Source organism: Condylura cristata, unplaced genomic scaffold, assembly GCF_000260355.1.
Source record: "Condylura cristata isolate star-nosed mole 26May11 unplaced genomic scaffold, ConCri1.0 scaffold00001, whole genome shotgun sequence".
NCBI lineage: Eukaryota > Metazoa > Chordata > Mammalia > Eulipotyphla > Talpidae > Condylura > Condylura cristata.
The window spans coordinates 34375633-34391628 of record NW_004567102.1 but is presented as its reverse complement, the minus strand read 5'-3'; the positions used below and the strand labels follow the sequence as shown (position 1 = coordinate 34391628).

At 35.2% G+C, this 15996-nt stretch overlaps 1 protein-coding gene across 1 annotated transcript in view; it reads left to right on the top strand.

Moving 5' to 3' along the window:
• Nucleotides 1–14335, top strand: part of ME1 (malic enzyme 1, NADP(+)-dependent, cytosolic) — a 127168-nt gene extending 112833 nt beyond the window's left edge. The window contains exons 10-14 of the mRNA XM_004673654.2: nt 3605–3710; nt 4968–5110; nt 7720–7893; nt 10934–11032; nt 13705–14335. Of these exons, the coding sequence (XP_004673711.1) occupies nt 3605–3710; nt 4968–5110; nt 7720–7893; nt 10934–11032; nt 13705–13875 (693 nt within the window). The 3' untranslated portion in view covers nt 13876–14335. The remainder of the gene's footprint in view (nt 1–3604; nt 3711–4967; nt 5111–7719; nt 7894–10933; nt 11033–13704) is intronic.
• Nucleotides 14336–15996: the final 1661 nt, after the last annotated feature.

Sequence of the window (15996 nt, the reverse complement as noted above, 5' to 3'; positions counted from 1 at the left end):
CTACTTCATAAGACACATGTCTCCTACAAGACCTTATAAAAGTACATCAGCTGATGAGGGCCACATTTAAAACGAAATCCTAAGTGCAGGAGTCTAGGGCATAAAGTTTAGGCTTTTAGTCTTAAGAGTACAGAAGGTAATACTAGAAGCAATTTGGAATTCTGTACTTTTTCCACATAGAACCTTAGGTAGGTGTTCATATAATTTCTTGCTTCTATTGCTGCAATTGAATATATATGTATTTCTAGGAAAGACTAAAAAGCCACAAAACTATGTGTGTTTCTCTGGAATACTGGAAATGGAAAATAATTTTTCAGAAAATATCTTTCCACAAGCTGCTAGTTTATTTAGTAGATGTTCTAGAAATTTCAATATGTAAGTATGAAAACAGTCATGAATTTCAACTTTTATGCTGACTGCAGAAATAGTTAAGAAATAGTTCAGTCAGTTAAATGCAATAGCAGTTAAATATTTCCATATTCTTATTTGCAGTCATAGCCATTTTTTTTTCTTTCTAGTAACACAGGGTCATTTTTTTTTAACCAAATAACTAAGTAAGAATAAGGATAATGAGGTAGCAGATGGAATGCAAAAGCATTTTTTTAATAAATCACTTCAAGATAGAGTCCTTTATTCCCAAAACAACAGATAGAAACAACATTGAATTAAAAGGAATGCACTATAGAATCAAAATTAACATCACTCCCTATTTCTATCAGCTATTATTGTTTTGTTGCAAGTCACAAAATCTTAGTGACAAATAGCACAATTATTTCTCACATACCTGTGGATAAGATGGGGTAGATATACAATGAGTGGATTGATCCTGAGACACAGGTTGGGTTGGTCTAGATCTGCTTCATAGTGCTCTCCTATGCTTGAACCAGCAGACTGTACAGGTTAAATACTTTTAAAGCAAAAACAAAGTCCAAGACAGCATTCAGAACTACTGATTCTTATTAAGGACCAAGAATGTTACTGGCACCGTCATTTCAATTCACATTTTATTGACCAAAGCAATTCCCATATTTATGGACAAAGAGAAGGGATAGGAAAATATATTCTGCCTTTTGTGGAAGGAACTGTAAAGTTGCATTGCAAAGAATATTGACATGGGACAGTGGTGGTGAAGAATCAGGGCCAATTGGTTGTCCTCTGCTTCACTATGTCAAAGCCTGAATTTTCAGCATATTTGGGGGGGAAGGGGGGGAGTTCTTTTGGGCCCCTGAATACCTCTGTCTTCTCACTTGTGACCACTTTTTTTTTTTTTAAGATTTATTTATTTGTACATACAGAACTGGGGTGTAGGCCAGAGGCTCAGGGGCGGTGAGAGGCTTCAGCAGAGACAGAGTGGGGAACAGAACAGTTAGATCGACGAAGTACAGCGGGAGCAGCAGGCGGGTCAGTAGAGGTCTGCCGTGCCATGTGGTCTCCTGCAGGGCAGGCGGGAATCGAACTCATGAGGAAGCGGGTTTAGATTCTCAGTGCAGTGCTTTAACCCGCTGTGCCACCAGGGAGGGCCCATGACCACTTTTTAAATGCTAGGATGATGGCTAGTTAATCTCTAATTGAAATGCGGATGGAACAAATTTTCCAGCTATGAAACTATGAGAGGTAAGGATGAGGAGTACCAGTTAGCCCCAGGAATTTAGTAATAAATGTAAAGACTTCACTATTTTAATAGACTTTTATATTAATAGAAGGCAACTTTGCTTATAAAATTTTGTCTCATATACACAGGAGATGAACTATTGAGAATATTATTCAAAATCAATCTAGGTTCACAACAGGTTCTTCTTGTTAAACCTATGACTCGTTCAGAAAAGGTTATGATAATTCATAGACTTTATTAAAGAATTTAGTGCTGTCTTATGAAAGTGGAAATTGAATTTCTATGAATCTTACGAATGACTTTAAGAAACATGAATAAGAATGTGAACTAATGATATTCAACTGAATGTTACTAGAGATTAGAGTATTCCCTCAAGGTGACTATGAAGCAGTAAGTTTCAAATTAGATTCTGAATGAATTAAATACAAATAAGAGTGTTTTTCAGTGTCTCAGTATAGTATATTCAGTAGTATATTTTGATGTGCAGGGAAGAAAAGATAAGATAACAAGTAACTTTTAGAACCTACAAATGACTAATGGTGAATTCTATTCTTAGGAAGCTGTATATTCTACTGGCATGTTCCTCATCAAAACAATGGTACAGAAATAGCATTTCACAGCAGACTACAGGAAAATGTACCAAAATTAGAAGTGCATGACTTAACGATTTTTTTCTTTTCACAATAATTTTAATGGCAACAACAACTAACATTAAACCTAAAAAACCCAGGCATAGTGCTAAGTGCTTTAGATGTATCATTTAATTTAATCCTCAAACTACCTGATGAGGTAGAAATTCTTACTTTACAAATGAAACAAGTACAGAGAAGTTCAGGATGTTCCCAGTTATCTATAATTCACATGTGTTGCTTTTAAAAACAATTGAAATAGTAATCTTTTAAAGCAAGAAACTTGTACCATCTTCAGGATTAAAAATTTCCAACCAATCTGAAATAGAACATTTGCAAATCTTTCTCCAGGGCTATTTACTGGAGAGACTGACTTCCAGTGACTACCTTGGCAAATAGTTTAACATCTTGGAGTCTCTGTTTCCTCACTTGAAATGACATTATTTATACTTTCCCTATTTGGCATTGTTGAGGCTATCAAAAGAAATACGTTAAAAAAAAACATATAAATTATAAAGAATAATATAACATTATGCAGGGACTTGTTACATAGTTAAAATCCTGAAAAGTTGCAGCTAGAATATTTTTAACTACATCTCCCTTAGATAAACCATAGATCCATGGCCAAAACATTAAAAATAAAAACATATACAGCTACTGCAGCATAAGTTACATCCCCTGCCAGGGAGGTGACCCACATGGTGCAGCAGACCTCTCCTGATCCCCCCATTGCTCCCCTCAGTTTGTATTTCAGTCAATTAGATTGTTCTGCTTCCCACTCTGTCTCTAGTGAATCCTCTCACACACATCCCACCTCACACCTCTGGCCTTTACCTCAGTTCTTATATGCACAAATAAATAAATATTTTAAAAACACTAATGCTTATTCAGAAAATCAAATTCATAAATAATCACATTCCATTCTTAGTGGCGTATTGGTACAATGGTAGTGCTATAGCTAAAGACAACCTATATTCTAAGATTAACACAAATAATATTTGATAAATACAAGTAATACAAATCTATATTTAAATGCCATTCTGCATTACCATTTGTTAATACCAGTTTCTCACAAATATCTATAGAATTAGGATTTCCAGTAATTGAAACAAGTAAGGGAAAGAGTTTATTTTTGTCTCTCTTATGTTCCCATTGCCTGAATCAAATATTTACTGGAAGAATAAATGAAATACTATTTCAATAATTAGAAAAGAGACTTTTGAGAGCAGCTGTAACACATAATACACAACAGTGTTAAGCATAAATACTGGTAATATGTTAACATGGAATATGTTAATATGAAATTTCTTTGGCTCACATATGTCCAGAAGATTTATTATTTCTTCGTATTTGCTTAACTTAGGGGCGAGCTGCCTTAACAGAAGAGAAAGAAGAATTTGCCCATGAACATGAAGAAATGAAGAACCTGGAAACCATTGTTCAAAAATTAAAACCAACAGCCCTCATAGGTAACGTCTTCCCCTCCCTCTCATAAACTTCCTTCATAATCTGTTTTGACCTGATAATTGTTCTTAATACTGCTTTTGGAGGCATAATTAAGCTTTTTCTAATCTTTGGAATTTACTAACAAAATGACATTCCTTAAGCAACAGTACTGTGGAGCCCGGTAGCTTTATAAATCCAGTGCTTACTGATCTCAGCCGAAGCACACAACCCCCTAGGTTAACGTTCAGCCTAGACGGTTCAGCCTTTATACCAGGCATGATTGCTCCAGATGGACAGTGTTTCTTAATCAGGAGTCATTTTGACCTGAGGAAACATTTGGTGATGTCTGGATATGTTTTTGATTGTCACACTGGGGTGGCAAGAGCTGGCTGGGGATAACTTGTTGGTGGAGATGGGAGGCTGCACAGAGTGCCTTGATGCTGGGGAGACGGCCCCTCCCAAATCCAAGGTGTGAGTGCTTCCATGGCGGAGCCCCCTGACTTGATCCTCCTTAAGAAGAGGGTGCGTCCTAACACCTATCTTACCATCCCTATACCACTTAAAATGGGAACTTACACGTTGTGTGGACAAAGGAAGGATTAAAGAAACTCAGAGGAAGGTGTGGCATTCCAACCTTATTTAGTATCATGTTTTTCCTAAAAATTCTTATGAAACAGATGACAATGTTGAGAAGAGTGAGGATAACTATGATGAGAACAAGTACTGACTCCATGATAGGACCTGTAGTAAGCATTACTGTTGTTTATACAAAATATATTCTGTCAGGAATCTTACTCTTTTTTTTTAATTTCCATGTTGCTAGTTACATTATTTCAGTGGGTGATAATTTAATTTTAAAATTGAGTTAGATGATTGTGATAGTATCAGTAGTGGTTTATAAAACAATTACTTTATAGCTTGAGAGACTGAAATATACTCTAGAATTGCTTAGAAAGAAATAATAATTAGATACATTTTAATTTCTTGATGTAAATGCCTATCATCAAAATTCTTAAGTGATTACTAATGCAGTATATTATAAATTAAGTATTTTATCTGTAATTTTAAGATAGATATTTAAACAGATCTGTAACCCAAAAGTTGTTGGCATTAGCACAGCTATTTCTTTTTGGCGCTTTATTTTAATACAAATATTCTATGTTTTGTTTAGGATTTACTAGGAAATGACCTGATATGTCTCACTGTTTTTTTGGGTGTGGGCTTCTTGGATTAATCAATCATTGATAGTCCTATTTACTCATTTTTCATTTCTATATTAGGCGTTGCTGCAATTGGTGGTGCATTCTCAGAACAAATTCTCAAAGATATGGCTGCCTTCAATGAACGGCCTATTATTTTTGCTTTGAGTAATCCAACTAGCAAAGCAGAATGTACTGCAGAGCAGTGCTATAAACTAACCAAGGTAAAGCACAAGTACCAATGATATTTTCATAATCAAAATTTTATTCCTTACACAATCTTTAAAAAGTACACAATCAAGTTTGAAGGAAAAGTAAGTAGGTCAGAAGGAATAAGAGCTATTTCTAGATTATAATATAGATTTTCTTTTTCAATAAAAGAAAATCAACTTTGTCCTGTTTAATTGATAATTTTCTCAAGTGATTTGGAGATAGCTAAGGTTTAAGTAAAGAAATTTAAATAAAAGGAAACAAGCATGATTCTAGATGTTTATTAAAATAGCTTTAAACTAGTTATTCCCAAACACTGAAACGTGCAGTATAAAAACCACAATCTAATTTTTGCTTTGCTAAATCCTGGGTTTGGATTTTGATGCCTGGGTGGAACATTCGGGCAGCTGTTTTGATATCCAGCCAGTTTGGGATAGGAATCCTCAAAGCTTCCATAATTTAGTGTTCTCAGAAAAGTAACTTATTTTATACTATATTTGTATTAACATATATTTCACTGATTTGTTGACAAGAGGATTTTTTTTCTCCTGAAGACTTGAAAGAATGTCATTACAGCAAAATAGAGCTTGAATCATTTTTATCTAACAGTTATTTGAAAATAAATCCAAAATGAACTAGAAAAGACAAACATAATATAAATTCATGTCACTCTGTACAAATCAGAACGTTGACTTTACTATTTAAATGTTATCTCCTTAAATAACTTATTACTAGAAGTAATGAGATTTAGCAATGAGCTAGCTGGTCCATTGCTTCTCCTCCTTATTTGGGATGGCATCAATGTCCACAATAATTTAAATTTTTATCCCATGTCTAGATTGGGTAATTTGCCTCCTCTTCTTCAGTAGTCCTTAAGTCCTCAAAGGAGACAAAAAGTCCTCTGAAGAATAACACAGTTTTAGCATGATGCGTTGTACATCGTAGGCACCTTGTACGTGTTTATGTAAGTAGTTTGTCTTGGGATAGCCTAGCAGCCCTCAAGATATTATAGACTTGTAATAGAAGTAAACAAAGTTAGCCAAATAAATACAGTTGTGTTTTCAAGTTTAAATGAGTCTGATATACATGGTCTCAGCTCTTTCTTATAATGTTGCCCAGTGTCTATGTTGTTATACAAAAAGTGGTGTCATTTTGAGGCAAAACAATTTAAAGGCTATTTTAAATAATTACAGAACAAGGAAAGGTTGTGCTGTTGCTGGATGTTGAGTCTCCTCTGCTTCAGGTACAGGTGAATGGTCATTAAGAGAGGTTTAAAGATACCAAATATTTAAGATTATTGAACCATGTAAAGTTATAATTAAGCCAGAAATAATTAGAAAATGTTTCCTTGTCACATTAAACGTCTATTTATGTAAGAATTTTTAATGATATAGTGCCATTCCGACTTAAAATATGTTGATCATAGAACAATGGAAAGAAGGAAGAGTTGAGAGGAGAGAGATAAGTGAATATATGTATGATGTTGTGGGTCTCTGCAAATGTAATTTTCAAAACTATAGATAACAAATAATATATTTTAAGTAATAATTAGGGTGGAAAGCTGTTTCTGATAAAATATTTGTCACCTAAACGAGCTGAAGGTATAAGCCTTAATGAAAATTAACCCTAATTTTGTGACATACAGAAGAGGATCTTATAGATACCCAGAGGAGTATTTCTATTTTTATCCTTTTGTATGCTGTGAAGAGGTTGTGTCATATTAAAAAACTTTGCCTTTATGAAAGGGTATATCATTTGTTAAAATGAAAATTTACTTAGTATAATTGCTAACATAAGGGATTTTAGATTTACAGGTGAAAGGGATGAAAGTTATTGCCCAGTCTGTCATCACTTAAAATATACTGTCTTTGGGATTTGTACTTTAGGCTATTCAAATGAATTTTTTAGAATATGCTGCTTTTATGTGTTGAGGTTTTCTATCCCTATTTTAGAAATATGAACAGAGCTGACAGATGCTTGCCTTCTGAGAACCCATACAGAATCTAGCACCTAACAGGCCTTAAGTTAATGACCATCAAAACTATAACAAAATGTTAAGACATCAATGATGACAGTTTTTGATAAGTATTGATAATTTATCCTTCCTCTTATATTCTCATTCCACTTATATATTATTTCCTTTACATTTTCCATATAATTTCTTACAATATAGCAATGTGTAAAATTTATCCCATGTTAAAATGTGTCAATCCCTAGACTAACTCTTTCCAGGACTCTCAAATTAGCCAATCATTTTTTATCTTTAGAAGTATGTCATTGAAAGCCTATATAGACATGGTCGATAGGTTTATGGATTGGACAATTTACCCAGAGAACAGAATGTTTGTCTCAGGAGTATCCTGTGTTTTGCAAACTTCTTCTATGGGTCAACAGTAGGATAGAGAACAGTATTAAGCACCCACTCCAGAAATTATTGCCAACATCATAAAAACTTGTCCAGACTTAGCAGTTAATGAAAAATTAAACTTTTCTTAAATTTCAATACATTATGAATAGTTCTGTCATAATATATTGTATGCATATCATGTACAATATATACATATGTCTAGATCTAGATATCTAGAAATCTTGCTTTTTAAAATTAATCCTGTGTCTGTTGTAGGGGCGTGCAATTTTTGCCAGCGGCAGTCCTTTTGATCCAGTCACTCTTCCAAATGGACAAATCCTGTATCCTGGTCAAGGCAACAATTCCTATGTGTTTCCTGGAGTGGCTCTGGGTGTGGTGGCATGTGGATTGAGACACATCACAGATAAGATTTTTCTCACTACTGCCGAGGTATCGTACAATACTTTGAATTATAAACATGCTATAAAACACCAAGTGAGTTCAGTGTAGTTATCTAACAGTTTTTTTTATCTAACATCTCAGTTCACTCCCTAGAAGGTGTAAAGTGTGAAGAGATTTTTTCCCAGTGGAGAATATGGGGTGAATGAGGGTAACAGGTTCACATTAAATCACTAGTAAATTATTCCTGAATAACTGGTAGAGAAATTACATCCTGATTTCTTTAAATGTACCCTTTTTACATTCTCACACTTCTAATCAAATTCTGTGATAACAATTAGATAGTTAAATTTTTTGTTTCTCAATGATGAGGAAGTAGTAAATATTTCTCCATTGACAATCTTCCTAAATAATGGCATTTTAAGGGTTTGAAATGAAAGTCTGATTTGATATAGTGAGGAAATGTTTATCCTTTAGGGCACAGTGCAGAAAACAGAAACCATGCTAGTATTTTAAGCAGAAAGGGAATTTAAATGAAACTAGGTATTTATAAAGTCATCAAAAGGGACAGATTCTTAATATAGACCAGACCCACTAGGGAAGCTCTGAAGCCATTGAAAACTGGGTGGGGTGCTGATTCTGATTCTTAGTAATGCACACTTGAAATTTACATGTTGTAATGGAATGTTACTTCAATAATATAAATTTAACAAAGAAAGAACTATGAGGAATCTGAAATTTTACCCTACTTGAAAGCTAACAAGTTAGTCATAGTTTAATAAATGCTGATAAAATAAGACACAAAACTCTTAGGTCAGAGACTCAGGACTTCATTCATGACAAAAGAGCTTCAGGTCCTGTCTGTTTTCCTTCAGATGGAGAGTGGGTCGGGGAGGTGGAGGGATGTGATACAGTAACTGGGTGTATATTTGTAAAATGTTGAGTTTTTGATAATCAGATTGTTCATCTGATTGGTATCATGTTACAATAGGATGTAATTCATGAATAAGAAATTTGTTTTTTTTCTTAAAAATAAACCACTATACAAGTTATAATAGAATGAAACCAAATAAAAATTGGTTAATCAAGTATTTTTATTGTTCAAACATGATATTCTTTCCTTTGTAAAAAGTAACTCTAAGAATATAGACAAAAACTTTTATGTTACTGCTGTGATCTAAAGTGTAATCCCACTGTTTGAAGGCTGGTGGCTTTTTGTGAGAACAGAGATGTTAGGCTAAAATGTTCTTTCCTTTCTTTCATTTCAATACATTCAAAGTATGAACACTGGTGTCCCTGAGTTTCTCTTACCCATTAAATCTTGTTAAACATAAGTCAATGTTTAATTACTTAAGACATTTTTAAAGTTTTTTTATATTAAATTTTTTTAAAATTATCTTTTATAACAGATACATCAGAAGGAAAAAAAAGATCTCTTAGCCAGGCAGCCTGTTTTCTTTCTAAATAACTCCAGCACCCTCTAGTGACAAATTTCATGAAAAAACACTTTTGTATTTACTACACTGTGCAGGAAAAGTACTAATCACTACTAAAAAACTTTGAAGAAATAAAAATAGGGTGATATCAATTTGATTATTGTCTTTATGGTTAGTGATTACTCTGGATGGATCTTCTTTCCTTTCTGCTGGTTTTCTCTTAGACTTCAACAGTGTCCCTGTTTTTCATACCACTTTATTGTTTCTTTTGTCTTCTTTTCATACCTTCTAACTACGTTTTTCTTCTATCGCTCACTTTCTGTCCTCACATTTTTTCCCCTTTTTCTTACACTTTAAGAAATATCCATTCTCTTGTTTTCATTATCATATTTTTTTCTTTGACACTGCATCAGTTGACATCACTATACTTCTTAAGAGAACAGATTCACGCCTCTTCAAAGGCAAGTTACCACACACCCTCAGGCACAGCACTGCCAAGGCCCAGAACCCGCCACCACAGTCCACCCGACCCCTGGCTTTGCTCTCCCCTTAGTTTTGGAGCTGGATTCCAAAGGCTTGTTTTACTCTTAACTGTGTCCGTTCCTTTGCTTTATTTCCTCTCTGTACACATACAAGTGAAATTTGTCTTCTCCTTTGACTTATTTTAATCAGCACAGTCCCCTGCAGTTGCATCCATGTTGTCACAAGTTGAGAGAGTGCATCTTTTCTAACCTAAGCAGCTTTCCTTCATGTATATCTTTATCCACTCATTCACCATTGGGTACTTAGATTGTGTTCACACCTTGGCTATTGTAAAGGAGGTTGACAGAGGAGTGCAGCTATTCCTTCACCACTGTTTCATTTTTTGAAAAAACACTTTATTGAATTGTAATGTATATGCAAAAAGTTGTACATACTTAGTGCTATACTTTGATGAGCTGGGAAACAAGTGCATATTTGTGAAACAATCACCTCAACCATGCTGTAAATATAGGCCATCACCCACAAAAGATTTTCCCACCCTCTTCGTCATCATGAAGATGATAATGTATGTATGAACATTAAATATAAGATATATACTTTTTGTACATTTTTAAGTATACACGGTTGGATTTGGAATTAGGGAATGGTTTCACAACAGTTATTGAGGCTAGTCAGCTGATACATGTAATCCACAGTCTGTGGGAAATTGCAGTTCTACCTGCAATGTGACTCTGAAATAGCATTCTCAGCCTCGGTGTCTGTCTCCTGTGTCAGCATGAGCTGGGAGACATGACCTGAGCTCATAATTGCATGATGAGCCTTGGGTAGCTTTCCTCCTTTACTTTCAGAGTGCTTTTCCTGCTTCTATTATCCTGTGTCTTTATCCTTTGTCCCTGTTCCCTTAATGAAGCAAATGGAAAAGCTGCCAGCATTTTATAACATGGTAGGAAAGGAACTGAATACCTCAAACAGGAAATCCAGGATCTTTTACCATCTTTTTCATTTATTTCAGCTTTTAGGCTCATTTTTTTCCATTGATAAAGGGCTAAATGAAATTAGATGATCACATCAATGTAATGTTTCTGTACGTAATCATGTATGTGACCGTTCACCTGTCATAATCAGCACATTGCATAGTGTGAAGTATAAACATTTTTCTTTTTCTTTTTAAGGTTATAGCTCAACAAGTGTCAGATAAACACCTGGAAGAGGGCCGACTTTATCCTCCTTTGAACAAAATTAGAGATGTTTCTCTGAAAATTGCAGAAAGGGTAAAAATTTTACAATTTTTGTTCAAGCCTCATTATTTTTTCTTATTTCGATTGCTAAATATACATTTTTAGATCGTAAAAATTCACTCCTTGACATGTTTATCAACTAATATATCAGAAGTCCGATAAATGAGGCCGAGTGCCTCAGTGGAACTTTGGAACTACTTTTAATTCTTACAAAGACATGGAAGAATTGGGCTGAATCATTATTTTCACTATCATTCTTTTTCCTGTTTCACAATTCATTTTATTATTTTTTAAAAGATTTATTGATTTATGCATGCAGAACTGGGGTACAGGCCAGAGGTGGGAGAGGTGAGAGGAATCACCAGAGATAGTAGGCAGCAGAACAGGCAAATTGGCTGAAATACACTGCTGAGGGGAGTAGCAGGTGAGTCAGGAGAGGTCTGACACACCTGTGGTCACCTCCCTGGCCGGGAATCAAACTCATACTGCAGTGGCTGCAATAGCTGCATGGTGCTGTGCTTTAACCCATTGTACCACCAGGGAGGCCTCTGTACCACAATTTAAATAATTTGCTTCTTGTCAGCCTGGTTTCCCCTATGCCACTTTTTAAATGTTACTTTCTGGGCCTTTCCTTGTGGTGCAACAGGTTAAAGCATGCCACTAGGAAGCTATCACAGCCACTGCAACACTAGTTCGATCTCTGGGCAAGGAGGTGACCCACATGGCGTGGCAGACCTCTCCTGACCTGCCTGCTGTTCCCCTCAACAGTATGTTTTAGTTAGTCTGCCTGTTCTGTTCCCCAGTCTATCTCTGGTGAGTCCTCTCACCTCTCTCCCTGTGCCTCTGGCCTGTACCCCAGTTCTGTATGTATAAATAAGTAAATAAATAAATATTTTTCTAAAGAGTTATTTTCCATGTTATATTTGTGATAGTCACCAAAATATTGCACCTGTAATGGGTCTGGAATCACTGTCTGTCTGTGTCTCTGTGATAAGTGCTATCATAAAGATAACAGTTGATTATATTGGGCAGAGGACAAAACTCTGAGGACATAGAACTCAAAGCTGTTGGGGTGGTAGGTAAGCCATTGAAGGAATTAAGTAAGAAGAAATTAGAGTCAGGGATATTTTCTATAAACAAGGTGAGAGAAATTGTGGTTTTTTTTTTTACAATCTAGTTATTATTAGTTTGCCAGGGCAACAAACTACCACAGACAGAGTGGCTTTAATAACAGTAATTTATTTTCTCACAGTTCTGGATACTGGAAGTCAAAGATTAAGGTGCCAGAGGTTTTTTTTTTTGGAACTCTCTCGCTACAGGGTCGATCTATACAACCTGATTTTAGTTTAATGATATTGTTAAAGTCCTGTCTCCAAATACAGTCATACACACACACATATGGGGTGTGTGTGTTTGGACATCAATTTAGGAGTTTGGGATTGAGACATTAGGTCAGCCTATAAGTTACGTGTTCAAACTAGGGTTTTATAATCTCAACATTGCACATTGTGTCTGGATGACTTTTTGTTGTGACAATTATCCTGGGCATTCTAGGATGTCTAGCTACATCCCTGCCTCGAACCACCACATTCCAGTAACTTCTGTATAGTTGTGACAACCACAAATTGCTCCAGAACTTAACAGTGTTTCCTTTGAGTCAAAACTGTCCTAGAAAATCAAAATTATAGAAAATTTGTCAAAAATATAGAATTTATGTATTTTTATCTCTCTTGTTGGTAGAGGGTAATTTGCTCAAAAATCCAAGAGATACTTCAAAGAATTCCATCAAAAAACTTTTGAGAATCTCTGTGGTTATCTATTTATGAAAGAATATGTTCATATTCTCGTAACTTGTATCTGTTCATTTTTAACTAGTTTGGATTATTAAGCTTCCGAGCAGCACATTATCATTTTCCCATAGAAAATTGGGGAAGGATAAATGTTTGACAGCAAAAGAAGGTAATTTAAGCTGATAAAAAGGAAAATTGGTTTTGTTTTCTCTTATTAGTTGGCATTTTCTCAGTAGAGTGATTAGAGTCAAATACAGACTTGTCATTGGTAAGATTTGATGTTGCCTGGTGAGAGGTAAGAGGAAGATGTTGTTGTTGTTGTTTTAAATTAAAGGATGAAAGCACAGCAGTCACATAATCCCAGTTAAGGTTAGGAAAGGTATAACTTCCCAAGAGACAACTATGAAAGGAGGAGCCAGCACAAGGGGTTCCCCGGGTTGAGAACTAGAATGTGAGTGCCGTACAAAGACAGACAGTTAGGAGAGCCCATGGTTCTAGCAAAAACACTGAAACCGTGGGATGAGCAGGCTTAGACAACCTGGGACATATACTGGAGACCTTTTGTAGGCCAGCTTAACAGAAATACTCAGATATATTTTGAGTTAACTACCAGACAGAACCTGAAGACTTTTACTGTTAGATTATTTGAGAAATTCTAGTATCTTCTGCCTTGAATAAATCTCTACTATCCTTTCCTTTGTTGCTTATGTAGTCTCCTCTTGTGATGTAATTATAATTGTACTTTCACTGTATACTTTCTTTGTATATGTGTGATTTTGTTATAATACAATTAATTTTGGGGGGAAGGGGCTAGATAAGATGTAAATTTAAAGTTAAGAACTTGAATCAGATTAAAACTGTTGATATGCTCACCGTCACCTGTTCATTAAAATAATTTTCTCCTCTGTTTTCTAGATTGTGAAAGATGCATACCAAGAAAAGACAGCCACAGTCTTTCCTGAACCCCAAAACAAGGAAGCATTTGTCCGTTCTCAGATGTATAGCACTGATTATGACCAGATCCTACCTGATTGCTATTCTTGGCCTGAAAAGGCCCACGCAATACAGACCAAACTTGACCAGTAGTAAAAATAGTTGACCTTTCTAACTGCATTAATGAGATCTTGAAGTCTTTCATAGTTTTTAAATATTGGAATCTTTTATAATGATTCAGAATATAATAGATTAGGATAATTATGCTTTAACAATCTAAAAATGTATGGAAAATATTAGTATACTTTCAGGTAAACATACTAGATGATTTTGCTTCACTTACTTTCTGATTATTTATGGTTCTGTCTTAATTATTTTGTCCAAATTATCTATCAGAGCAACTGTACCTACTACTGAGAAGTATACATAATTTTTATACAGGGAACTAATGGGAAGACCAAAAGTAGTAATAAATCAATATGATAAGCATTGAAACCCATAATTCTTTTGTTGATTATTTTGTTAAGACCAACTTTTTTTTTTTACAAAGATAAAAATGAATTTAGGCATAGATAAATTTTTCCTAAGCAGAAGTACTTATTTGTTGCCTAGAGAAAAATAACTTCTCAGGTATTTTTTTTCCAGTAGTATGTTATATTTGTCCTTTTTGGGCAACTGAATTCTAACACTTCTATGGATGGTCATTGGTGTTTACAATGCCTTGTACAGCCTTAGATTTTAATATTCTATCATTATTGCATCTTCTTGTCACCTTTGTCCTTAGTCAGAAGTCCCTTCTACAAACATCTCTCTTTCCTCTTGACCAAATACCCTATCCTATAACTGCACACTGTTGCTGCTGGGCTTCTCTCCCCTGTGGCCTCTTTCCTGAGGCTCAGTGCAGCCTGAACGGCGAAACAGCAGAAGAGCTGCAAGAACAAACTCCGTAAGCAGAGCTGCAAGTGGAGCTGACGCCCTAAGACAAAGGAGACGTGTGCAAGGACATGGTTTTCAAACTAGCTGGGTGCCTATTTGATTGACCTGCCTAATGTCTCAATAATTAGCTCAGGTAATTAAGAACTCACCATGTCACAATAAACTAACTTTCCTCTGAGTTTGGAAAAAAGTTTTGTAGTCACTTCCCCAATATCAGAACTGGATATTATATTAGATATTAAGATATTCTAATTACCATCCAGTAATTAGAACCTAGAAATTAATGTTCATTTCAAGGTCAGCTTTAACAATTAATCATTGAACCGATGAACACAGCTGAATTTTTTTAAGTTCAGGTGCAATAACATTTGCTAATTTTTTTGGAAAATCTTCTGGGTTTGGATAATGCAAATAAAGAATAAACAAGATAAAAGTGATTTTTCTGGAAGTTGAAGGTTATATACATTGTTTCAGGTGTTGGGGTGTTTTAGGTAGAAGGGGTGGCACTATTTCTGAAGCAAGTATGTTGTCAAAAATTTCCTCAGTATAGTGATTTTGAAAAGATCCAGAATGGCTATTTCTTGTCTTTTTCCATGCTGTCTTGCAGCCTCTAACTAAATGTATATGCCTATGCAAAAGATTTATTGAGGCATAGTAAAAGTAAATGAATAAAATTGTCTATATTTTAAATTGATAATTCTGGATCTTTGCAGTCAGATCACAGGTATTAAAAATTGTAAAATATTCTAATAATTGCTAATTTATTTCAATATTTAGCCATATTTGCTGTGTATATGATACTTTCTGGGGCACAAAGATAATGAAATAAGCATTGGGTGATTATTTACTAGGTATATGTATTCCATAAACATGTGTATTTAATGTTGCCTCCATAATTCCCTTATGAAGTAGATAGTTTAAGTTCCTTGCCAAGTGCACTAGTAAGTGAACGAGAAAGACTCCAAATCCATGTTTATCTTCATAGTCTCTTTTTATTATAATAGAGTACTATCCAAAAAATATGTGAGCCACATGTATAGTTTTTTTTTAAAGATTTATTTATTTACTCTTACAGAACTGGGGTACAGGCCAGAGATGCGGAGGGTGAGAGGATTCACCAGAGATAGAGTGGGGAGCAGAGCAGGCAGATCTACGAAGTACACTGCTGAGGGGAGCAGTGGGCGGGCCAGGAGAGGTCTGCCTTGCCATGTGGATCTCCCCTGGGGCAGGCGGGAATCGAACTCATGCTGAAGTGGCTTAAGCTTCTTTGTGCTGTGCTTTAACCCACTGCGCCACCAGGGAGGGCCCGCCACATGTATAATTTTTAAAGGCTTTCTA